This window comes from Lissotriton vulgaris, chromosome 3_2 (assembly GCF_964263255.1).
Source record: "Lissotriton vulgaris chromosome 3_2, aLisVul1.2, whole genome shotgun sequence".
NCBI classification, from domain to species: Eukaryota; Metazoa; Chordata; class Amphibia; order Caudata; family Salamandridae; genus Lissotriton; species Lissotriton vulgaris.
The window spans coordinates 110,258,432-110,284,533 of record NC_141690.1 but is presented as its reverse complement, the minus strand read 5'-3'; the positions used below and the strand labels follow the sequence as shown (position 1 = coordinate 110,284,533).

Sequence of the window (26,102 nt, the reverse complement as noted above, 5' to 3'; positions counted from 1 at the left end):
TGTGGAGTAAAGGCTGAGGTGTAAAGGCTATGTGGACTAAAGTCTCAGGGTAAATTTTAGATACCCAGATTCAGAGGTGTACATATAACCACTATTCCTAAATTCAGTATTTTGTGCACATTTCAAAAATACATAGCGTTAGACCTAGCGGTTTCCGGTTGGCTGGGACACATCAAAGCCAGTCAGAATCCACCACTCTAGATAGGATGAGTACTATACACATGTCCGATAACCTGTGCTCACCCATGGGTAGCTTGGCACCGAGCAGTCAGGCTTATCCTCAGGGTCCAATTGTAAAGTGTTGGCAAAACACCACCCTTGCAACACACTGTGTTCACCACAAAAAGACTCCATACCATGTGTATAAAACACTGATCTTTGCATTACACACACATTAAAATCAAAACAAGATACATACTGTATATACATTTTTCAGTTATAAGCAATTGTCAAACTTTCTCCTTAGTCTTTGACTGCGCCACAAGACCCGGTTCCTCAGTCACGCAACTACACCAGCCAATGATGCACGTTGACCCTGCTGGCGCTCCTTTGACTAGACAGTCGGAACAACCAAACACATAAATAAACAATTATGGATTACACCAGTAGCACCTGTGATCCCCCCACCCTCGTGGAAAAAAGATTGTGATAGAAGAAGATGGTGCGCTTTTAAGTCTTGAGAAGTGTTTCCCCTCAGGCAGGGCAGGGGGGGGGGGTGGGGTGTGATGATTGAAAACCGGAGATCTAAAAAGAAAGCCTGTTTTTATTCGTATTTATATGGGAACCATAAGAGGGATAGCCTTATTAGGGGTTTGGGGGAGCGTAAAATCTGCCATACAGAGGGGAATACCCTGTATACCTCCTTTAGAGAGCCATTGATATCAATCCATTTCTAATACAGCACATGAAACATCCACCACTTTTTGACAGAGGCCCTGCTTCTGCCCATCCCTAAGTAAGGTCCATATTTGATACATTTTATAGAAAGTTAAATATAGCAGCACTGAACCGGACATTCTGCATTTACTTAGTGAAAGGCTTTTTCCTGTTTTGTTTTGGCTTTATTTTGTAGGCACATACATGGAATGACACTCATACAGAACTACTAAAGAAGTTCTGCAAATCACTGTACTACTCGGCCTCTCAAGTTGGGAACTAGACAATTAATTTCTGGGTTCTGGCAGTGGTTCTGTAAGTTTCAGGCACACAAGCAACATTTTTGGGGGGCACAAAAACAATGGGCCGCAATCAGCCCCGAAGGTAGCCCCGGTGGAGCATCGCATAGTTTCCTTAAGGGAACACACGATTCAAACCTCCCTGTCACATCTATTGGTGTTAAACCAATAGAGTTGGAAATTGTTCTGTAAATAATCTGTCCTCATTTTTAGGCCTGGAGAAAGCTTTAGCTATCTTAATAGGCTCATGTAATCAAATCAATAATACATAAACATATATACATATTTGATTTCATAGAGGAAGTTGCAGCCTGCCCTCTTTATCCTTTGGCCTGTTCAACAGTTATTCACATTTTACTTGGCAAAAGGTCCGCCGACTTTAACCATTGGCTCCCTAGTACCAGGCATTTGGACTGATCACATATGCTGAAAAATAACTGTAATTGGGGGCTGGTGGGCAAATCATTTACTTTGTGAAATCTTTTATCTTTATTCTTTCCATTCTTTGTCACTGTTTTTATTTGGTTAAGACATCCTCACGTTTTTAAGGTTTATTTTTAATTACTAGCATATTAAGCAGTGTTTAGGAGATGGCATGTTTTTTTCTTTCTTGTTTTTGTGGCACATGCTTGCAGTAAAAAATAAACACATCTATCACACAAGCTTTATGGGTCAAGACCTATTGCCTTTGCCAATGCTTGTTACAAATACCTCTAGGATAGAAAAAACCCACACGCTCCAATGAAGAATGAGAGAATCATTATGTGCAATATGTGATAGGTGCTAAAACAATCCCAGGGCTAGTTTTAACTCTTAGTTCACAACTAGTGCCGGGGGAACAATCAGCCTGATTCATCATTCTCCCGTTTTGCGAGCCCCTAATAGCGATTCATAGCGAATCGCTATCAAGGACTCGCAAAACGGGATTCATGTAGAAATTGCATAAAGAAATGCGATTCCTACATATTCCTTATTTGCGATTAGCAAATTGCTAATCGCAAATAAGGAATAACTCGCCATTCATTCCTATGGGCCAAAAGGCCCATAGGAATGAATGGGGAGTATTCCTTATTTGCGATTAGCAATTTGCTAATCGCAAATAAGATAGCGATTTGAAGGGTGCCAGGGGTGTCCAAAGGACACCCTGTAGCACCCCTCAAATGAAATTTTACACAGGTGTTGCACACACACATGTCCAAAGGACATGTGTGTGTGTAACATGCAACTCAGAAAAATGCATTTAAATGCATTTTTCTGAGTTTTCGCAATTTACCACGAGGTCTGACCTCGCGGTAAATTGCGGCCAGAAATTGCGAATTCGCAAAAAAAATTGGATGATGAATTGCATTTAAGGAATCTCAAATAGAGATTCCTTAAATGTAATTCCTCGCAAAATTGCGAGATCGCAATTAGCGATTTTTGCATTTGGGATGCTGAATCCCAAATGCAAAAATCGCACTCGCAAAGGGCCAGATTCTCAGAATCTGGCCCTTTGCGAGCCCAATTTTATTTGATGAATCGGGCGGTTAATATCTACCAGGATGAGAACAAACTGATGGGGCACAGTGCTCAAGCCAATCACTGACTCAGGTCAGTATTTGAATCTGTGAGGTTAGCGTTAAAGGATTGTATCCATGTAGTTAGAGATGAAGGCCTGTACCAATCGATGTAAAGGCAAAAGCTTTTACAATCCGGATTTGAGCTACAGCCTCACCGAAGAACTAATCTACTAAGCAAGTAATGTTTATGATACTGTACTGTAGTAAGGCAGTAAAATGGAAATGTTCGCTACAACAAATTCTCCTATATAATAGGTGGTAAAATCCAACAAAATTAACATTTTGAGGACACAGTTTATATACCTGACTGAATAGAGTTATTTAGCAAAATGGTTGACTTGTTCTAGAAATAAGCATTGGCAAAGTCAATAGGTTTTACTCGTGACACTTACTAGCTTTGCCAATGCCTGTTTTTTTCCACAGACGGCTGCCATGTGTGCACATAACAGCAATGGATGGTTGTTTTGTTTTAAGGCAAATTCATTCAAACAAAGTGGATTGATGCAGCAGCTACAGAAGAACATTGAATAGTATAACTTACTTCGTAATTGGGATTACGTCCAATCAGGGAATCAAAGACAGTACTGATCTCCACAAGGGAGGGCCTTCTCATCACTGTCTGTGAAAACAACCCTAAAGAATGCTTAATACATTCTTTATCGCTGATGCAAGGACTCCATTGCTGAATGTGAAAATCACATATACTTCTGGAACAAAAGTAAACTACCTCTGTCTAAATGGTGCCGAATCAACAGACACTATGATAGAGACTGGGAAAAAAGACGGATCTCTGCCTTTCAAATGGCCGCCACACTGAGATACTGACATTGTCCATATCCTCGCTGAGGAAATGAAGACCTACTGCTTATTGTTTGTATTAGAAATGCATGAGTTGGTCAAAAATATACACTGCAACTCTTTAACCTAAAAAATAATCTTCTATTTTTTCAAATACCCGCCAAGTTTAACTATTGAAAGTTCTAGCAGGTTGTATTATTGCAATTGCAGCCAGAGGGTTACAAAACAGGAACCTCGCATGAAAATCAGAACAACAACACTGATGATCTGAAATTTAAAAAATCAACAAAACCATTTATTTGCCCTGGACAAGTCCCAACTATAAGAAGGCCAAACACGTCGACTATTACTGTCGTTTTGTATTATTCTTAATGAAAGGAGAATGTACTCGTCTTATTAACCGTGCACACAGTACAGGTAGCATTACATTGTAAAATATATTAAATAGAGATAATCATCACAATCGACAGAATCTGCACCCATAAATTGTGCACACGCCCAGTTATCTCTTTAGTCAGATTTAGTTATAAAATATTTAGACTCTCTTTTCTCCTTAACCAGGATTTCCAAATATAGCTGGCAGAGCAACAGTAAACAGTGACTTCACATTAAAGCTTTGTACTGGATTAATCTCGGAGCCATTGTACTTATTTGATTGGCTTTCTGAATGGAGATTACCACCTAAGCCGAAGATCTAAACAAAACTGGCAGGTAAATGCAAATTGAACTCTTAATAGGATATGATATGTTTCCTGGCTATCAGAATGTATCACTGGCTTGAAATTAGCTTTACTTGATTTGAAACACAATATGAATCAAGTGAATGTAGAAGTTTCCACATGAATCAATAAGTAAAATATTAATACATAGTAGGTGTTGATGTAGACCTGTGACTCTAAGGACTATTCCCCATGGAGCAAAGCAACTGAACAACCAAGATGACAACAGATTAGTCACAACAGCATGTCTCCACCAAATGATCACTAAGCTAGAACTGGTGAAACCAAGGGTAAAATAATATTAAATATTTTGTCACAAATGGGAACATTTTCTAATCATATAGAATGAAAATATTGCCTACCGGTAGAAATCATACTGTTCAACCACAGGGAAATACTCTCGAACATAGGCTTCGCTCTTTGTGACAAGGGCGGTTGCGCTGGAGAGAATATGCTGGACTGGGCTTACTCTGGAGAAGTTGGATAGATTTCCGCCAATTGAATCCAACACAGTTTGGACATCTACAAAAGGAAGCGGTGCAATGTTGACACAAACAGAATCGTAGACAACTGCAATTGTGTGTGCACCATTGACAGATGGCTCAAACACTTACATTGTGGACAGAATGTGGTGATGCATGGCAGTAACAGAAGAGTACCGTAAACACAACACAGGCACCACGGTGAGCCGGTTACTTTCCACACAACAGAGAAGGTTTTTCACAACATTCAGGTTTGACACACATTTGCCGCAATGGTAATGAGTGCAGATATAAAGTCAGACATTCCTTCTTCCATAGATTTTTTTTCATAGGGAGGATGACAGTTTTCATCATGCTTCAGCCCTCCAGCAGCACTTGGAATGTGTGGCATTCTGTCCTGATCTGCCGAATTTCAAGTTGGAACATAATACTTAAACTGCTGGTAGGCAATTAGAAGCTTAGCAGCTTCCCGAAACCTACTGCAGCACGAAACCCCAGCTTACCTACATCCGGGTTTCTAATTCTTGCTTTTTTAATCTTGATTTTCTGATAAAAAGGTAGAAAGGTCGAGTATAAACAGGTCTAGTAAATGATGCATGTGTAACACAAGATATCCTGATCACCCAATGAAAGGTGCTGCTCTACATTCTACAGTCCAAGAAATATCTGACTTTTCTGACGTCTGCGGCAAATGAAAAACACAGTATGCAAGGGTGGTGCTCTACACGCTGCGGTCACCTTTGACAAACTTACAAGGAAGGGCTGCTTAGAATTGCAGGAGAGGTCCACAGACAAGGATAAAAAACATATAAAAGAACATTAGTCAGCACAGGGGATACCATTTACCACAACCTCTTAATGACAGTTTATTGAACAAATGCATAGAAATATTTTATACGACCAGTTGAACGCCACTACTTAACTCGAGGAACACCTGCATTGTTTCTGCATTCAGGTTCACAGACTTGGCGTTGCTTTGCTCATGCTGTGTGTGACTATATTAGTGATGCATCGACAAAAACCCTTGGTAACATCGTGCAACGTTTAGTCACTTTTAATGTGCTGTTTGTTGCTTAAATGGTGTGCAGGTGAGAGTGTTTTTAAGTTCAAATCTCTTTATTTCAAGCAATGCCAATGACAGTGGAATATGCATCATATCAGATTTCCCGAGTGAACGTTAATTCCTAATATCGAATACATAGAAAAAGGAAATTTCCCCAACAACCCTCCCCCAAACTCAGTTCACATGCCTCTCGTAGGTGTAAGGTGACAATCAACACAGTGCTAAATCGTGCCTAGTTAGGTGCTAAAGTTCATTTCTGGCAATCTCAGGAGACAAAGATACTTTGAGCATGTTAATTCCTTGAAATCTTGAGAGGAGAGAGACAGATAAGGGTGTCAACATTTCCCAAAGGATGTGCCTTGGTTAGTGAGCGTCAGAGAAATTCTCTCCAGGCCAAGCATGTTCAATAACCAGTGTAACCAACCTGTGTGTGTGGGCACTTGCTTGGAGCCCCAGTGTGTTAGAATGTTCTCTATCGATGCTCCTAGAGCTAGGCTTATCCGTCTGCCACGTCTGGACTTCAAGGGGTATGTGAGGGAGTTTGGTAGGCGTAACAAAATATAAGTTGGGAATCTGGGTATTTGCGTTTTAAGGTGGGTGTTGATCTCATCAACAACTTGTGTCCAGTGTGACTGGAGCCGAGGGCAGTCACACAGTGGGTGTACTAAGGTCCCTTCGACTCCACAGCCCCTCCAACACACGGCACTATGGTCTGGGTTCATTCTATATACTCAGACTGGTGTAAGATACAAATATGAAGCAATGTTTACGAATGTTTCGGTGAGAGAGGTGTTGCGGACGATGTGATCGCCCTATAGTGTATGTCTCTCCATTCCCTGTCACTCAACTGCTGGACCAAGTCTTGCTCTCACCTGTGTTGTCTGGCCTTATAGGTATGTTTGTTGCACTGGTTCAGAAATATACATATCTCTGAAATGAGCTGTTTCCCCGAAGAGCGGGTGATCAGCCATTTCACATATGGCGTGAGGTACCTCTGAATTTTAGGTCTGTTGCTTGGATGTAACAGCCATTGACGGAGTTGTAGGTAATGTACTCTTGTAGATTTGGGGAGGGCAAAGTCTGTGCTTAGTTGTTTAAAGGGGATCACCCCTTCTTCGTCTAGCATATGCCCCATTGAGCGGCACTAGGAACATCTCCATAACTTAAAAGCTCCCGGGTCAAGCCCAGGGGTAAAATCTGGATTATCAAACAATGGTGTTATACGAGAGGGGAAGAAAGCCAGTCCGCATCTGATACCTGTGTGGTCCCATGCTTCCATCTTCACCTGTGTGAAAGCGGGGAGAGATAGCTTTACCGGTCTGTGTGCTTTTTTGAGAAGGCAGCCTTCCAGAGAAAGGGACCCACTACCACCCTATCTTGGAAGAGCCAATGTTTTTCAGACTCAGGTAGGTGCCATATCGCCAGGTATGACAGGCCTTGTAGTACATGTGGAGATCTGGTATGCCAAGGCCCCCTACTCAGGTGGGAGGTAGCTTAGCTCTAGAGTATCTTGGGGAGCATGGTCATTTTGACTGCTCATATCCGGCCCAGCCAAGAGATCTGGTGATTTCTCCAGCAAGCTGGCTCGCTTCTGGCCTGTCGGTAGAGTGATTGGTAGTTTATAGAGGAGGTCAATTGGAGAGTCGGCATCAGTTTGAACCCCAGGTAAGGATTGCCGTGGTCTTTCACTGAATTGGGTGTTGCGTCCTTAGGTGGGATGCTAATGTCAAGGGTATAGAAAGGCCTAACACTTGCGATTTCTCTGCTTTGACCAAGAAACCCAACGCCAGGTTGAACACCTCCAGGCCCACAAAAATGCTGGCAAGGCTGCGGCAGGTTTATTTAAAGTCACCAAAACATCATCGGCATACAAGCTTACTGTAGGTTGCTCCCCTCCAAAGACGGCTCCTGTGATCTGAGGGAAGTCTCTTACCCTCTGGGCTATGGGCTCCATGTATAGAGCAAAAAAAAGGGTAAACATCCATTTGTATGCGGTCATTACACCGCGTACCATTACTATGCAAGCGTTACTACGCAAGCACTGTAATAACTCGTAGCCATTTCTACCCATGTCATTACATCGCATGCACTGTAACAACGCATGCGTTTTAATGTGAACCACATCATTGTGAGGAAACCAAGGTGTTTCATCACAACGATGTGCAACGATCACCCCCCCACTGATGATGCATGAAGGAGAACAGAGGTCACGAGGAGAGAGAGGTAAAAGGGGCTGTTTTTAAAGGTTTAGGGTCGCGGGAGGGTCGTGCTGGAGGTAGTTTTTTAGGATTAAGGCTAGTGCTGTGTTTGAGTAGTGTTTAGGGGTTTAGGGTAGTGTTGGGAGGTCGTGCAGGGGAGTGTTTGGGTGTAGGGAAGGGACTTGGGGTCGGGGAGGGTTGTGCAGGGGGTAGTGTTTTAGGATTTAGTGTAGTGTTGTGGTGTTTGTGTAGTGTAGGGTAGTGTTTTAGGGTTTAGGGTAGTGTTAGGGGTCGTGCAGGGTAGTGATTTGTTGTAGTGACAGGGCTGGGGGTCGGGGAGGATTGTGCAGGGGTAGTGTTTTAGGGTTTAGTGTAGTGTTGTGGAGTTTGTGTAGTGTAGGGTAGAGTTTTGGGGTTTAGGGTAGTGTTGTGGTGTCGTGCAGGGTAGTGGTGTAGTGTAGGGAGCGGACTGGGGGTCGAGGTAGGGTTGTGCAGGGGGAAGTGTTTTAGGTTTAGGGTAGTGTTGTGGTGTTAGTGTAGGGTAGTGGTTTAGGGTAGTGTCGGGGTGTTTTGCTGGTTAGTGTTTGGGTGTAGGGACAGGACTCGGGTCGGGGGAGGGTTTTGCAGGGGGTAGTGTTTTAGGGTAGTGTTGTGGTGTTGTGTAGTGTACATGAGGCCTTTTCTGTGATTTGTGTGTACATCCCTGCATGCATGTTTGTATGTGGTGTTTCTATAGCACAAACCCAGCCAGAGGAAGCAGAGTGCAGTACAGGGTCAAAGAGAAATATAAAGTCAGTGAGTGACAGGAGAGGTAGCTGGGCTATGGGCAGTTGATGAACGGTGATATAGAATTCTTCAAAGAAGTTCATCTTCAATTCTTTCCTAAATTGGAGCAGTTTTGGGGCATATCTGATGGATACAGGGATGTTTTTTCAAGTGCTGGGTGCACAGTTAGAAAAAGCCTGCTGCCTTGTTCATTTTCTTATTTACAAGTATCAGTCTCCAGTCTGACGGTGTCCTGGCTGCTGGTGTGCTAAGAGTCACCAGTAATGGTGATCTTGTCTGCAAGATAAGCAGGGGCTATGCTGGCAGCTGGTTGTGAGGTCTCTGTAAGTGATGCAGCTGGTATTGAAGAAGGTGTGGGCTAGACACGGGAGCCAGTGGAGTTACATGTCTTTGTTTATGTGAAAAAGGGTAACCCTTGATAACAGCTATTCTCTCAGAGAATTTTTATTTTGCACTGGTAGACATAACATGTTTTATTCCAGGTGGTACAATCAGGCAGTGAATGAGGTGGGAATAACTGCAGACAGGCTCCTTACTCCTGGCCTTTAGCTCATATATTTGACAATTTGAAAATGGAACACGGGTTTAGACAGCATGGTGGTAAACCTTCAGACACGTTTTCTGATGTTATATGAAGTCTAAATTGTACAAAATGCTTTTTTTTAGAAAGATCAAAAGCTGAACCAAGTACCACAAAAGAACTGGGAACATTATTACTGTGCACTAGGTAGCATACACCTTTTTTGAGAGATATGCCACATCGCAAATGTCCCACTGACCAAGACAGAGGGGCAATGAAGTGCCCAGGATAAAGATGCTCAAGATATGTGGATGTTGTGATAGCGTGAGAGATAAAGATACTTTCTGCACCACACAAACTTGGTGTAAACTTGAATCCTGCTATGTCCACTGGGATGGATGTTTATCTTGAGCTGGGGTTAAAATCCTAAATTCAGGAGTGTATCAATAACAGTGAAGCAGAATTTGGCCCACAGGAATGACAGAGAAGGGTAATTTTGCATATCATAAAGGTTTATTAACAAACCAATAAAGTTACAGTGTCAATTCAGATCAATTAAGCATAACTCAGTAGTAATCCTAATACAGCATGTAATTCAGGCACTTCAAATTGGAAAATGATAATACACGTTATTAAACACAGCATAAGCAAGTGAGATAAAGATCCATTCCCATAAAGAGAAACTCCTTAAGTCTAAGCTAACATTGTAGAGAAGTCCAAACCAAAGAATTGAAGCAGCTGGTATAAGCAAATGTAACATCAAAAGGAGAACTAAATGAAGGTTCTAAACAAGAAATGAAAACATTTACTTACTCTAGAAAGTGAATCTATGTTATGTTAAACAGATTTGGAGAGTGCACTGTCATCCAGGAGGGTATCCTTGCTTGAGCAGTCGTGAGTCTAGGCGCACCTAGAGCAACTAGTCGAAAAGCCAGGCCTTTGGCTTCTTGTGGAATTCAAGAAGTGAGAAGGAAGCTCTTTTGTCTATCAGCAGGTCATTCCACTATTTAGGAGCACTATGAAGGAGAAGGCTCGACCACCGGATCTGTTTTCCCATATGATGGGTTCGTGGAAGTTGGTGACCAGATGAGTTGATGTGTCCGGAAGGTTTGTGAAAGCAGATGCGCTTGCTGAAGTATGCTGGGCCAGCATTATGTAGTGCCTTAAACGTGTGGGTAAAGGAGTCTGAATTGTGCTTGTTTGTGACTGGGGAGCCGGTGGAGCTCTTTTAGGTGTGGCATCACACCTGAAAGAGTGCGGCGTGGGAGCCTGAGAGTGATTCTGGTTGCTCAGTTCTGAATGGTCTGCAGATTTCTGGTGAGTGTTTTGTTGGTCTGGGCATAGAGTGTGTTCTCGTAGTCCAGCTTACTTGTAACCAGGGCGTGTGTGGCATAGGAGGCATTTGAAAATCTTCTTCAGCATATTCAATGCATGGAAGCATATGGCGGTGACAGCACTGAATAGGGTGGTCATGCCGAGGTTGCTGTCAATGATGATCCTGAGGCTCTTGGCAAGGGTGGTTGTGGTAGGTATTGGTCTTAGATCTGTTGGCCACCAGGTGGATGGATCGTGATGTTCTATTCCCAACGATCATGATTTCAGTCTTCTCGGTGTTTAGTTTTAGACAGTTGATCTTCATCCACAGAGCGATTTCAGTCATGCAGGCATTAAACTCGATCTGGGTACTGAGCATATTGTGCATGAGGGAGAGAACAAGTTGCATGTCATCAGCTTAGGAGAGGACGTTGACGTTTTGAGAGCAGAGCGGATAGTGCTGGCTAGAGGAATTATGTAATGTATGCGTTGAAGAGAGTCGGGCTCAGTGAGGAGCCTTGCGGAACTCTGCAGTTGAGATCACAGGTGTTAAAGGTGTAAAGTGCCAGGCTGACTGACTGGGTCCTTCATATGAGTAGAAATATAAGGAGCTGTAGTATGCTGTATTGCTTTATTATCTCTGTCCCTTTAAGTTTTATTCCTTCTTGTCCATTCATTCTATTTAGAGTGTTTATGCATTCTTACTCCCTTCACATTCTGTTCCTCCCTCGTCAGATGGCTGTTGGTGTTTGCTTCATGAACGACCTCTGCCGTGGGCTCCCTTTACATGTATTTTATTTAAGTAATAAAATATTACTTAACAACTTCTCTCTCGGATCAGTTTGGATCAATTTAATTCCCCAACCTCCACGCTACAATTTGGTACCAGGAGTGGGGTTTTCTTTCAAGAGAACTATTTTTCCTTCGTTCTTCGCATCTTGATATTTCTTGGAGCCTACGGACAGGAGCGTCTCCACTTTACAAAGACTCATTTTTAAAGGTGCGTGTTACTTATTTTTTTTCTCGATTTTATTCTCATACTCATGTGCCTTCGTTTCTTACCCCTTCAATCAACTGCCATACTTCATTTTTAAATCGCTACTCACGCGATCCTTGCTCGAGCCATCACCCGCAACCTTCATTCTGCCTGTGACGTCCTGATCGCAAAGTGCAGCTAAGGATTGTGGGATTGCACGTCATCACGTCATATGTCTGGCAGCCATTTTGGATTTTACTTCCCTGTTGTTTACATCGCGATCGTTTCACGATCTCTTTACAGTCCGCATTACTTCAGGAAATACCAATTGTCATTCAATTTTAGTGCTTTTATTATTTTATCACAAACTACAGCGGCGATATTTAGAAATCGGCGATATTTAAAAATTATTTTCTAATGGATTCACAATATTCGAACAACTTCCTGTAAGTTTTGTTTCACTTCAATTATTTATTTATTAATTTTTACTCTACTATTTTGTATTATTCACTTGTTTCAGTCATGGCTTCAATACAAGGTGTCATACAACCTTCACCATTCTTGCAAAAACCTGGCAAACCAGATTTAAAGTGGTCTGAATGGATAAAAGACTTCGAAAATTATTTGACTGCTATTGATGCTGATGATTATACTAACATTAGGAAATTAGCACTATTAGTAAATCATCTTGACACTGCTGGTCGTAGAGTCTTTCAAAACCTTCCTCACTATCCTCCACCAGTATCAGAAGATGCAGAGTGGAATGTATATCTTGAAGCAAAACCACGGCTAGGGAAACAATATCCAGATGCTACTAGTGTTATTTTAGGAAGGTTCAACTTTGCTATGTGCAAGCAGTCATCGGAAGAGTCTGTCGAAGACTATATCGCCAATTTGAGAGTTCTTGCTGAGAAATGTGACTTTGGTAATGGTGTTGATATTTATATCAGAGACCAATTCATATTTCATTGTTACTTCAAAAAAGTTCAAGAACAGTTACTTACTTCCATAAATCCTACTTTAACAGAGACCATCGACATAGCTAAAAGCATTGAAAGGTCAATTGTCACGTCCAGAGTTTAAGCTACCAATCAACAATCTGGAACTTCTTCTCACCATGACTTAACTCATTCCATGAATTTCATCTCTGAGGAAAGTTCTGTCTGTGGTATTACTCCTAAAGGTCCTAATAGAAGAGTTTTCAGGAACCAGTCTAATACTAAGCCTCAGTTAATATGTTTTCGGTGTGGTTCAAATAATCATATTGGTAACAGTCCCTCATGTCCAGCGCAAGGGAAAAAGTGTCAGAAGTTTGGACATTTTTACAACGTTTGTAACAAGAGAACTTTGGCCTCTAATTCTAAGAACTATAAACCCCGTATCAATACCATCTCAGATGATACATCTGAAAGTTCAGACTGTTCTACACAATTTGCAAACATGGTTGTTGCTATAGATGTTCCTGAGTCTTCTGACAAACCTATTAAGGGTCCATTTGTTGATATTGTTGTTGATAATAAGGTCATTTATACCATGGCCGATTCAGGTGCACCTGTCACTATCCTTGCTGATGATACATTTTACCAACTATGGCCTGATAAATTCCCACTTCTTGCCCCTGACATAAATCCAAAAGCATTTGGGGAACAAGACATTAACTTAATTGGATATTTTTGGGACATACTTACTTGCCTAGGGAGATCAATCAAAACTAAGATTTATGTAGCGATTAAAGGAAGAAATATAGTTGGATGGAAAGATCTGGGTCTATTAGGAATTATCCTACGTCCTGGACAAGATCCTCCTATAATTCTTGGGGAATTACCACAAAATGTTTTGGCTATAACTAATGAGAATGCTATTGTTGATAATCTTACAGCGGATTTTCCTGAAGTCTTCAAGAGTACGATTGGTAAGGTAAAGGGTTCTGAACATACTATAATGTTGAAAGATAATGCTAACCCAGTGGTTCATAAAGTCCGGCCTATCCCTATCAGTGTTAGAGAAGACCTTAAAAGCCTTCTCTCTAATTTGCAAGCTGATGGCATCATTGCACCTATCAATGCTTCAGAATGGGTTTCTCCAGTAGTTTTGCAAATGAAATCCAATGGGGACCTAAGGCTATGTGTAGACTTAAGGTCTCTAAATCAAAATATATTGGTTGACTGCCACCCTTTACCACACATACACGAAATGCTGGCCAACATTGGTAAATCTAAATTTTTCTCAACCATAGATCTGCATTCGGCATATCATCAAATCCAATTATCACTTGAATCTCAACCTCTCACAGCCTTCGTGACACCATTTGGGGCTTTCAAATATCTAAGATTGCCTTTTGGCCTAGCTTCGGCCGCAAGTGTATTCCAGAAATTGATGGACAGTCTTTTTGGTAATTTAAGTCAAGTGCAGGCATTTCAGGATGATATATTGATACATACGGAAACTGAAGAAGAACATTTGGTTATTTTGAGGCAGGTACTTTCTATCCTACGTGAGAAAAGTATGACTGTAAAAGCCAACAAATGTAAATTACTTGTTCGTGAATTTGAATATTTGGGACACATAATATCTAAAGATGGTATCAAACCTAAATTTTGTAACGTTGAAGCTATTCGCAAAGCGCCTCCTCCCTCAGACAAAGATACCTTGAGGTCTTTTCTTGGCCTGTGTGAATACTACGCTAGGTTTGTACCTGGATATGCTCAAACTATTCAGCCACTCAGGAGCCTATTGAAGAAAGGTTGTAAGTTTGACTGGTCTTCTGTTCTTCAAGATATCTTTGAGAAAGTTAAACTCTTAGTTATCAATGCTCCTGCTTTACAACCTTTTGTGCCCAGAGCTAAAGCTTTTATTTCTGTAGATGCTAGCCAAAAGGGCTTGGGAGCAGTCTTTGGGCAATGGGTGGATCATAAGGAAAATACTATTGCTTTCGCTTCTCGTGTTCTGACCACAGCTGAATGTAGCTATAGCACGATTGAGCGAGAGGCACTGGCAATTGTGTGGGCCATTCAAAAGTTTAAAACGTATATTTGGGGTATCCCTTGTGAAGTGTACACTGATCACAAGCCACTTGTATCTTTGTTATCTGGCAATGGTTTGGGTAGAGCATCTGCCCGCCTAGTGAGATTACTTTCCAAGTTACAGGAATACAATCTGACAGTGAAATACATTCAAGGGGGTAAAATATACGTGCTGATTGCCTTTCCCGGCTGCCACTTCCTGGCAATGCTGAGGATGAAGATCACACTAATTCTGATTGTGTTGTAGGTTTAAATGATGCTATTTCTTCATATTCTAGCGCCATTTCTCAGAATGATTGGGTGATCGCCATGGAAAATGATGAAATTTTAAAGAAAGTGGAGGTTTTCATCAGAACTAAATGGCCTAACAGTAAAAGTCTTTGTAGTGAGTTAAGACCTTTCGCACAAGTTGCTGAGGAGATTTCATTTGAAAATGGAATTTGTGTCAGGAGTGGCCTTTTTGTCCCTCCTACTTCACTAAGGTGCAAAATCATCGCTTTAGCTCACGAGGGTCATTTAGGCATTTCTGCTACGTGTAAGAAAATCAAAGCTATTTATTGGTGGCCTAACATTGATAAACATGTACATTCTTTTATTGACAATTGTTCTACATGCATTGTTTCAGATTGACATTGGAAGGTTAATAAACAACCTTTGTCTCCAGTCCCTTTTCCCGATCAACCCTGGGACAAAATTGCTGTTGATTTTTCAGGCCCTTTCATACTTCTCCCATCTGAAAGAAGGTACTGTATTGTTGCCATTGATTATCACTCGAAATGGATTTACTATTCTTTTGTTCAGAGTGCTAATTCTGATTCAGTTATCAGTTTTCTTCAAAATATTTTTAAGATTGAAGGTATTCCTAATTCTGTGGTTACTGATAATGGTCAACATTTTATTTCAAATCAGATGACCGATTTTTGTTGCATTGTATAGCCCATCTTCGAATGACCTTGTTGAGCGAGCAAATCGCTTCATTAAGGAAGGTATTCAAACTGCTATGTCATCCAACGTTGATGTTGCTGAATTTATATGTAACAAAGTTTGGGCATACCTCAATACTCCACATTCTAGCACGAATATTACTCCGTTCAAGGCTCTCCGTGGTAGAGAGGCTAAGTCTAAACTTTTACCACACTGGTTTTCTAAATTTTCTGTTGGTAAGGAGTTGAACAAAAAGAGAAGTCTGGTCACTGATTTGCAAGTAACTAAACGTTTTGTGGCCAACAAACAAGCTGTTCAGAAGAGATTCCATGACAGAAACCATGTACCTTCAAGTTGTGTTTTCAATGTGAATGATTGGGTTATCATTAAGAAACCTTTTAGAATTTGTAAAGGTCAGTCTAAATTCTCATCACCTGCTCGCATTGTCAAAGTCACCAATTCTTCTGTGCAACTTGATAATCGGGGTTGGTGGAGCAAAAAAAATGTAGTGAAAATTTCTGATTCTCATGTTGATATTTTTAACAGAGCACACAGTAATGATTCATCTGTGGATGATTCTGATTTTACATTTGGTCCTGGATTTGATTGTGTTAATAGTCATTCTAATGTATCTACTCCTTGTGATGGAAATTCTCAATGTGATGTCTCTAATGATTTTGTTGTTAAGGTTCCTACTGATGCTCGTGTTCACAAGCTTCCTGTTAGATTTAAGGATTATGTTTTATATTAGTATTTTTGTGTAAGGGGAGGGGGTATGTAGTATGCTGTATTGCTTTATTATCTCTGTCCCTTTAAGTTTTATTCCTTCTTGTCCATTCATTCTATTTAGAGTGTTTATGCATTCTTACTCCCTTCACATTCGGTTCCTCCCTCGTCAGATGGCTGTTGGTGTTTGCTTCATGAACGACCTCTGCCGTGGGCTCCCTTTACATGTATTTTATTTAAGTAATAAAATATTACTTAACAACTTCTCTCTCGGATCAGTTTGGACCAATTTAATTCCCCAACCTCCACGCTACAGGAGCATTGGGTCTCAAGGGAGAGAAATGGATGCCTGCCTGCAAAGGTGGATGGGGCAAGTCTTGCATGACAGATTCATACACTTGAAACATGAGATTAACTCAAAATGATGCATTGTGTAGGTTCCCAACGAGTAAGACGTTGAACCAATCTAAAGTCAATGTTCCTGCTGTACTTGGTGTTGGCCTCCTTTTTGTGAATAATACAATGACAGCTTCTTCAATCATAGCAGCCTTCACAATATCTCTCATAGGAGTATTCACCTCCTATGTTTCTCATGCAGTGCGTGTGCTGAGAATCATTGTTCAACCAATAAATTGCAACAAAACATGACCTTCACATATTAAGTTAGCACAAAATACATTTTAATGGGACACAGTGACTAGGGTGCCTGACACAAAAAGAGAGGTATCCACAGCAAGCAGAAATGCAATGTCTAAGGTGAATTCGGACACCTGTGTCTACTCATGTCAATGCTAAGATGCACATATTCTAACTATAGTTAATAGAAAATAAATAAATCACACGTTTCACTAAATCTAATAAATAACGGTTAAGCTTGTTACAGGAGAACGTTTCATTAAGAGCAAATAAATGATGGTGACACTGTCATCAGTTGCCTGTCTACGTGGAGCTAATTGTTGCTGATGGCTAGTCTTAGCAGCTCCACTGGAGGTCTGGTTCAATCCTTTACCTTTCACTTTAAGGAGGCATTAGGTAGGAAGAAAGTAAAATGTGTTTCGGGGGTTCTAGATTTCCCAATATGATAAATGTCACCTGCATATGTTTCTGTACATAACCTCATTAGGCTTGGACTTCACATTTACAAAGCAAGGCTGCAGTAACTGTTTACCAAAACAACAGAAAGTCTACCTTGCTAGTGCTGAAATGTAAGCAGCTGTGTTGCATTCTAATACTTGCCAACACAATGCCCGTGTATGCTTCGGTGAACACCTTGGAATGGGAATTCCTTAATATGAAACCCCTGCAAGATTGCCAGCTAAGTGTATGCATGAATTTTGATAAATGTGTTTGTATGTGATTGGCAAAAAGTACTGGCAAAGTCAATACTCAAGAAGTTTGGAGACAGACCTACTGGTTTGGCCAATGCTTGTTCCACGTAATGTCATTATACTCATGTGTTTCTTTCTTCCAAGATTTCCTACCGTAGCCTCTCCAAGTTTCCCACCTTTGAGTTAAAGTGGCTAATCATTAGGAGTATCTCTATTCGCATCCCCTTTCATAGCTAAGAGTTTTTGATTGCTTCCCAAGTAATGTTTTCAGCAGACAGGTCGCCCTGGGATTTACAAAACCATAGACAATTTGTCCTTTTTCAAGCCGATAGTGTCCACTAGGGCTTCGGATTTTGCAATATTCTGTTCAACTACCTCCTCGCAGTAAAGATTTGGAGGGCGCTTGAGTATCTTATCACTTTGCTTGAGTTTAATTCTTTTGTGAAGTTCTATTCTTATATTCTATAAAGCTCTATCACTGAAGTTTATAACTCTGCGGTTTCCATGGCTCTGGGTTCTACTTTTCTCGAGGAATTATAGTTAATAATTGGTTGCCACAGCGGTGACTGTCAATCCATGTAATTTTAAGACAAACACATAGTACTGATTTCAACCCATTTAGGGTGAAGCACGAGACACTGCTTCAGAACATTTAATATAATGAGATACCAAAGAAGGTGTCAATAGGCGCAGAATACACAACTTAAAATCAGGATTTTTGTTAATCCTGTTGTGCCTAAATTAAAATCAGGTTACTTGCGGTCTTCTGCACAGCAGTTAAAATGTGAACTGTGACCCAGAACTCAAAGGTTCTTCATCTCCTTCATAGAATAAACCTGGTAAGAGTTTGTAGTGTCTTAGGAAAATGTCTTTGCTCTTAAACTATCTAAATCCTTTTTCTATGAGAAACAACACTGGGCAGAGATAAAGCAATACGTAATAATAGGGATCCAGTGGCATCACTAGTAATGATACCTTAGGCCTCTGGTGGTAATTTTGCCACAAATTTTAATCCATCAGAGAAGATGTTCTGATAGCACACTGTATACTCAGACCTCTGGGCCCTGCTACGGTTCATGCTGTACTGCCATCACTATTTATTTATTTTTTATTTATTTTTGCCATTTGTAAAGTGAGCAGCTACCCATGGGTTTCCCGGCGCTAAGCACTACTGTAGCATGACTGAAGACACTACCATTAATAGCCATGTTTTTAAGAGTTTTACGGAACTGTAGTAAGGAGGTGCTGTTGTGTGGCGTTTTAGGCTCCAAGTGAATTGTCTCGATTCATGCCCTTATGTAGGTACAATTCACATTGCCCTAATATAGGCATAGAAATCAAGCCCTTATTTAGACATAGCGCATGCAGACCAAATACAGGCATGGTTACTTCCACCTGTACCAAACGTCACAACGATTTCTTGGAAAATCCGCCTAAACAGTCAGGGAACTTCCCCTTCCTTGAATATTGATTTGTCCAAGAACTCATGTACTTTGCAAAGAACGACTATTCCCTAGGGGTTCTTTCCTGACGTTATTATGCCCGACTTTACGTCAAACGATGGCATTCCTAGACACCTTCAATGTATAAATATACCTTCAGTTCGACTATCTACTTGCCCAACGCAGCTCGCTACAGCAAGTGCCAAAGAAAGCCGACCCTCCAGCTGACCCACTGATCAAGAGGCTGCCTTTCTCTTGCCGAGAATCCAGCTCCTGTGTTTCCAAGCTCCCCTTGCGGGGTGTTGGGAAATTGAGTCCCTAAACAGAGATACCAGACCTCCTTCATTCTAACTAAGGTATGGAGCTGATTAGAACCTAGAGAAATCTTGGATAGATTCTTGGCAAAAACAACTAAACCTATGCTACACAATACTTACTTCTTCCCGCGTACTAGACTTAGGTTAGGTATATTGGGGTAGGCGTATTTAGAAGCACCAGTTGAGTATTTTTTGTCATTGTTATTTATGTTTGTATTTTTATATGGCTTAGAAACCATACAATGCTCTTACAGTATTTTATATTATTGTTCTCGCTGTACGCATTATACTTTGCAGTCTGCATTACGATTGTAGCAGTTCACTTTTCTTGCATGAGAAGGAAGACTGTTCAATAAACCTTTTATTGAAAACGGCCGTCTCTCTATTTCCCTGAAACTCTGTAGAAACGAAGCGTGCACGATTGACTGAGTCAAATACTTATCTATTGTTTTCGCGACTCTAGAGATATATTTCTTATTCTTGGGAAACAAAGTTGTCATGTTTATGCGGTTGTCAGAAACTAATCCCTTCTTGTGAATTTGAGAAAGTTTCTAGTGACCTCTGAGCTAGCTGGCACTCACTGTTAAGTTTAATATATTCGATAGAGACCTAGTCGACCTCAGTCCTATGTCTAATCTATAGGATATGTTATTCCAATGCGCAGAGCCCATTTGGAATATAGGAACTACACTACAGTGCAGTTCCTCATATACTGAGATGCAGTATTCCACATTTTTGGACCCAGGTAGGGCAAAGAGCGCCCACCTGAACATGCCTGATGTATTCTAGGTACACAATATTGTTCCTGGTTTTGCAGATCTCAAATTATGTGAGCGAATATACAAGGAGACTAACTCTTGAATGTATTCAGGGCTTAGCCCAGCCTTCGCTTTTAACATATAGCAAAAGGTTTTAAAATGTATTCTTTGTTCGATCGTTAACCAATGTAATTCCCTCAGAATAGATGAGGCTGCAGTCCTTCTTGAAGAACAAGTGAGAAACCTAGCCGCAGCATTCTGTACCACATGGAAGTCGACGGATAGCTGCCTTGTTCGCCCCAAGGTACAGGACATTGACATAATCAAATGTAGAAATAATGAGAGCCTGAATTAGTGCCCTCACAGCTAGATGGGTAATAATCCAACAATTGTTTTTTTTTACCCACTTCATGACTACGAAGCAGGTTGATGCCACTATGGCTGCTTGGGGATGCATAGACAGATCTCCATCAAGCCAAACACCCAAGCTTTTTACTTTTGAGAGGGGGTGGGAGCAGTGCCTATGGAAGCCCGCCAAAATCTAGGACCCCATAGTTGAGGATTTTTTACCATGATCAAAACCTCAGTTGGATCCCCTTTCAATTTGAGAAGATTTGTCGTCCATCTATGTGGAGATCTGCTTGAGGCCGTACTTGATTGACCCAGCTTAGTGTTTCTGATGGGAAGTTCGTGAGAAAACTATTTGGGTGTCATTGGCATATGAGTACAATGTGAGACCACACCTCTCCACCACATCTGCCAATGGACGGACATACAGGTTAAATAAGAAGGGACTTAATGCAGAACCCTGGGGACTCCTGACATGAGGGTCTGCATCTCTGACTTTTACATTTACATTTCTGATAGCATGTGGGTACAAAGGTCGATGTGATGTTGTACTGCCATTGGTAGTTGCCATTTATGTTTCTCATAGCATCCTGGGTAGTGTCACATCCAGGACCTGCAAAGGCTGATGTTGTACCACCATTGGTATTTGTCATATATGTTTCTGATAGGACACTGGATATTATCACCTCCAGGCTCTGATGCAGACAGTTCAATACAAGCATCATGTTATCCAGATCTTAAAATAAATTAGTTCATATTTACTGCAGGTAAATGAAATATGATAACCACCTTTTGAGGGGTGTGGCATATCTGAAATATTTCAGTGCCCAACAAAAAATAACCATTCCAAATGAAGTGCACTTCATAGTTTACCAAGACAATTATTGTTAATATACCACAGGAAATTAAATTGTATTTAATAGATATCGGGCAATAAAAATGTGGTGCTGTTCGGTTTAGAGGAAAACATTTGTATAATGTAATATTTGGGATCTTTGTTGCCTCTGAAGCTTTACAATAAAAGCATGCAACCTCAAGACAGCCGTGAAAAATGGATATTTAAATAAACGATTTACACCAGTTTCCAAACCACCATAAAGGTCAGGCTTACAGAATAGAAATGTAGAGAATGTTCCAAAGGCAAGGTAACAGAACCTAGTATTCCAAGGCATATAGGGAAATGTAATTAGATCCAGTCTTGTTAATCTGTGTATCAGAACAATTAAACTCAAAAAAGGGTGTAGAGAGGAGGAAAGTCACATACCATATGCTACAAAAATATTTAATTTTCTTACCTGATTCAATATTCTTTGTTTGGTTTTGCACCAGTTCGGGAGTATTGTTAAATGCTGCATATCCCTAAAATAAAAAAAATGTTGAAATGTTGATTGTCTTAAAAACTTTTGTACTTTTAGGAACTTTTCCTGCAGTCACACAGAACAAAGAATGAAGATGGTAAAACAAAGAAATGATTTATCTTAAATGAAGTATATTAATATTACGGTAATGTATAGGCACGCAATTTCTATTTGGTGAAGAAAAGTATGTTTCTTCATATTTAAACTGGCTATAGTTAATGTAGGCCTGAATTTAAAATGTCTAACAATGGTTTCCACCTTTGCTTTGTAACCTGTGAACATTTATTTCTAAGCAGGCTGGAGTTCTAATTGTCCAACACTATGTTCTTTTTCCTTCTTTTTAATGTGAAGAAATGTTTTTTGTGTGAATAAAAGGACATTTTTTAAAGAATAGGACATTCAATAAGACAACTTCAGTGTGCAGCCTCCAAGTACATTATCTTATTACAGTTAATGCAAGTTTGACGGGTGCAGAAAGATGTTTATTATTGAGAACCTGATTGGATAGTCTTATGAGTTATGAGAATTGCATGTATGTGTAAATTATTCGTATTTTTGTTTAACATATTGCATAACTGAATTGAGCTTTTCTGACTCAGACTTTTTCTTAGATGATGAACAGAGCAGAGTAGGAGATTTAGATTACTTTCTTTCTGTCGGAGAGAGAACAGGCTTCCCTTTCAGGCAACCCTTAATTGGTTCGTCCTCTGCTTTACATGATTTTGATTTAATTGAAATGCATATTAATCGAAAGATACACATTTTTATTATAGATTGATGTTTACCTGATTTTTGTCTCCTGTAAACTATTAACTTTTAATAAACCTTGATAGTTTGAAACAAAAATATTTTCGGTCCTCTATGTGGAGCCTAATGTGCTTCAACTACTACTGAATGTATTTGATTTGTTGACCAGACACAGGTCTGGAATCTGATCCATCCGATAGCGCTTCATGATCCCGAAATCATGCTTATAAAATAGCTCTACGAAATACACTTGCACTCTTTGATTGACTGCTAGATCACAAAATAATGTTGGCTGAGGGTATTTAATGACCTTGGTTGTGAGTAATGGAAAACCACAATGGTTCCAGAAAGAAATTCTACAAAGACTATAAATCAAACAAAAAAGAAAAACAGGTAACCACAAAAGGAATTTGTCAAAATAGTATGAATTATTACTAGATTTTCAAAAAAGTCAACACACTACAGTACAATGACAAACAATTTGTCCTCATTTATTACACTAGACAAACATATAAATACAATATACAGTGTAAACAAAAATAGACCCAATGGCAGAGGGTTCCCAATGGAAGTGAAGTTGCCCGTATTACAGCAGAGACAGAACACAGTCAATGCTTTATCCCAATTTGCCAATGGTGCGTCTATAGTGTTTCAACTCTTGTGGCTCATTGGGTCATTATCAAGACAGGAAGACACTTTTAGAGCAACCATAAGAAGACAAGCAGTATAAAAATTATCTATATATATATATATATATATATTCAACACTAGCTGTCCTGTCGCAGAGGGAGCGCTTGGCAGGTTGGTGCTGGAGTCGGAACCAGGACAGGGTTCCGTATTTAGATTCCTCACAAAAAAAGTATTCCAGCACTCTGTTAGTTATTAGGATTGGATTTATTCAGTGCAAAAAGTACAAGCCTTACGCGTTTCGAACCCACTGGTTCCTTTTCACGGCGGCATAAACAATTGTCCTACTTCACTTTCCATATTTAAGTGATTGTGGTTACTTAGTGCATTGTGGGACATGTAGTTGGTTGTAGAAAAAGTTCCAACCAACACCATTTGTAATAATGACATTTACACTAGGTTCAGTGTTAATACAAATAAAGCATACATATATAGCTTTTAAATCACAATTGTGGCTAAGTGCCTTAATTATTAATTGAGTCCCAATTTTAGCACATTCTGGCAGCCTAGCAGTGTTCACATTTGGCAACTGTTGTGGATAAGCATATTCCAATTTAAAGGGGAGATTTGGTGATTTCTAACAATCCCATGTGCAAATTGTTTTATTTCTTGCTTGTACTTTTTGCACTGAATAAATCCAATCCTAATGACTAACGGAGTGCTGGAATACTTTTTTTGTGAGGAATATATATATATATATATATATATATATATATATATATATATATATATATATATATATATATATATCAAACACGTGACTCCTCTGATCTCTCGGTGTCTCGGCAATCTATATATATTGGTAGACCAAGTACTCACACAAATGACCATTGGACTGGCCACGAATGGTGTCTCAAGATATCAAAGGCTATGTCAAATTAGAGGACAGTTACCATTGTGTGTCCTTAGTGTCGCATGCAATAGATAAATAAATAATTTAAATATAAAGCACTTTTGGGGCAGATGCCCGATCTCCACTGAGACGCACAGCCGATTTTAACGCTGTTGCTAAATCCGAAGGAAAACAAACCCGAGCTGCCGCCATCGCAGGCGTGCACCCTGGCCACGCCCCTTCGAGGCCACGCCCCCTCCCGCCCTGTTAAAAGGCTGCTGGTCACAAGCGCCTAATCAGGTAAAGAATCTCTCCTGAGGCGGAAGCCGGGAGAAGGAGCTATCACGCTGCACCTTTTAAAATTGAAGTGTCACTTGTTTATCTGTGTTTTAAAATTGCTCACACCTCCTGAAGCACTTTTGGGGCAGATGCCCGATCTCCACTGAGACGCACAGCCGATTTTAAGGCTGTTGCTAAATCCGAAGGAAAACAAACCCGAGCTGCCGCCATCGCAGGCGTGCACCCTGGCCACGCCCCTTCGAGGCCACGCCCCCTCCCGCCCTGTTAAAAGGCTGCTGATCACGAGCGCCTAATCAGGTAAAGAATCTCTCCTGAGGCGGAAGCCGGGAGAAGGAGCTATCACGCTGCACCTTTTAAAATTGAAGTGTCACTTGTTTATCTGTGTTTTAAAATTGCTCACACCTCCTGAAGCACTTTTGGGGCAGATGCCCGATCTCCACTGAGACACACAGCCGATTTTAACGCTGTTGCAAAATCCGAAGGAAAACAAACCCGAGCTGCCGCCATCGCAGGCGCGCACCCTGGCCACGCCCCTTCGAGGCCACGCCCCCTACCCTCCTCAATAAAATGTGCATTTGCCGGAAGCGCAGCGGATGAGCGCAGCGGGAGCGCTGTTTGCGCGCCGAAGGCGCGCCTAAGGCAAGCCCGTCTGCGCCCGTCCGCGCCTGGCCCGCGCCCGCGCCAGTCCCCTTGTTCCTCGCTCTCAAACCATCACCTGGACCAGGAACCAACTTCTTACTTTTAGACTAGGCACTTGCTCACCCATGGTCTGCTGTTGCACGTTGGACTTGGAAAAGTCCTCCTTTAACTGCGCTCAGTGTAACTGCTCTATTCCCATGATGCGGAAGCGGGTTCCTCAAGCTCGGTTACCTGCTAAACCGATGCCTTCGTCCAGTCTAAAGGCAGCTCTAGTAAACTGCCGCTCCCTGCCCGCGCACTCAGCAGACATATGGCTCTTGCTGGATACTCATAAATGGGACGTGCTTTTCCTTACAGAAACATGGCTTAAAGATTCCTCTAAACCAGACATATACTTGGCCATTCCCACTGGCTATCGCCTGTTGGGAGTTAATCGTGCCAACTCCAAATCTGGAGGAGGCCTTGCTGTTATTGCTAAGTCCCACTTTATTATTAACATAAATAAAATACCCAACCTGGGGCTCATTGAAGCTATGTATCTCACAATAATGGACTCCGCCTCCACAATCTTTGCTGGCATCCTGGTTTATAACCCTCCCTCCGCTTCTTCCGCATCCCTTAGCGCCCTGCTACACTCAATTGCAGATTTTTCCCTTAAACACTCGTATTTTACAGTGTTGGGAGATTTCAATCTCCACGTTGACAATCCCGCCTGCACCCAAGCCTCATCTCTGCTCGAAACTTTACAGGGCTTGACCCTGTCTCAGCTTATAGAGGGTCCGACCCATAAAGCAGGTCATACGCTTGATCATATTTTTTCGAACCACCCTGGCATCTCCTCTCTCCCCTCCTTACCCCTCACGTGGACAGACCACTTCCTCCTCCCTTTTGAATTCAGCCTCCCCTCCCTGCCCCCCCCCCCCTCATCCATGAACAGAGAAATAGGACGCAAATGGGCCAAAGTTACCAGTGAGGCCATTAAGACCTGTTTGGACTATCATTTTAATCCATTGGAAGACCTGGACAAGGAAACAGCGAGATTTAACTCTGCCCTCTCTTCTGCATTAGATAGTATTTCCCCCT

At 41.1% G+C, this 26,102-nt stretch overlaps 1 protein-coding gene across 11 annotated transcripts in view; it reads right to left on the bottom strand.

Annotated features, from left to right (window-relative positions):
* PROM1 (prominin 1) overlaps window positions 1-26,102 on the bottom strand; it is a 630,080-nt gene that overhangs the window by 160,864 nt on the left and 443,114 nt on the right. For all 11 annotated transcript variants that reach the window (XM_086964065.1, XM_086964059.1, XM_086964066.1 and 8 more), the window contains 2 exons: window positions 21,752-21,815; window positions 4,614-4,773 (listed from right to left, as the gene is read on the bottom strand). In XM_086964065.1, the coding sequence (XP_086820191.1) occupies window positions 4,614-4,773; window positions 21,752-21,815 (224 nt within the window). The remainder of the gene's footprint in view (window positions 1-4,613; window positions 4,774-21,751; window positions 21,816-26,102) is intronic.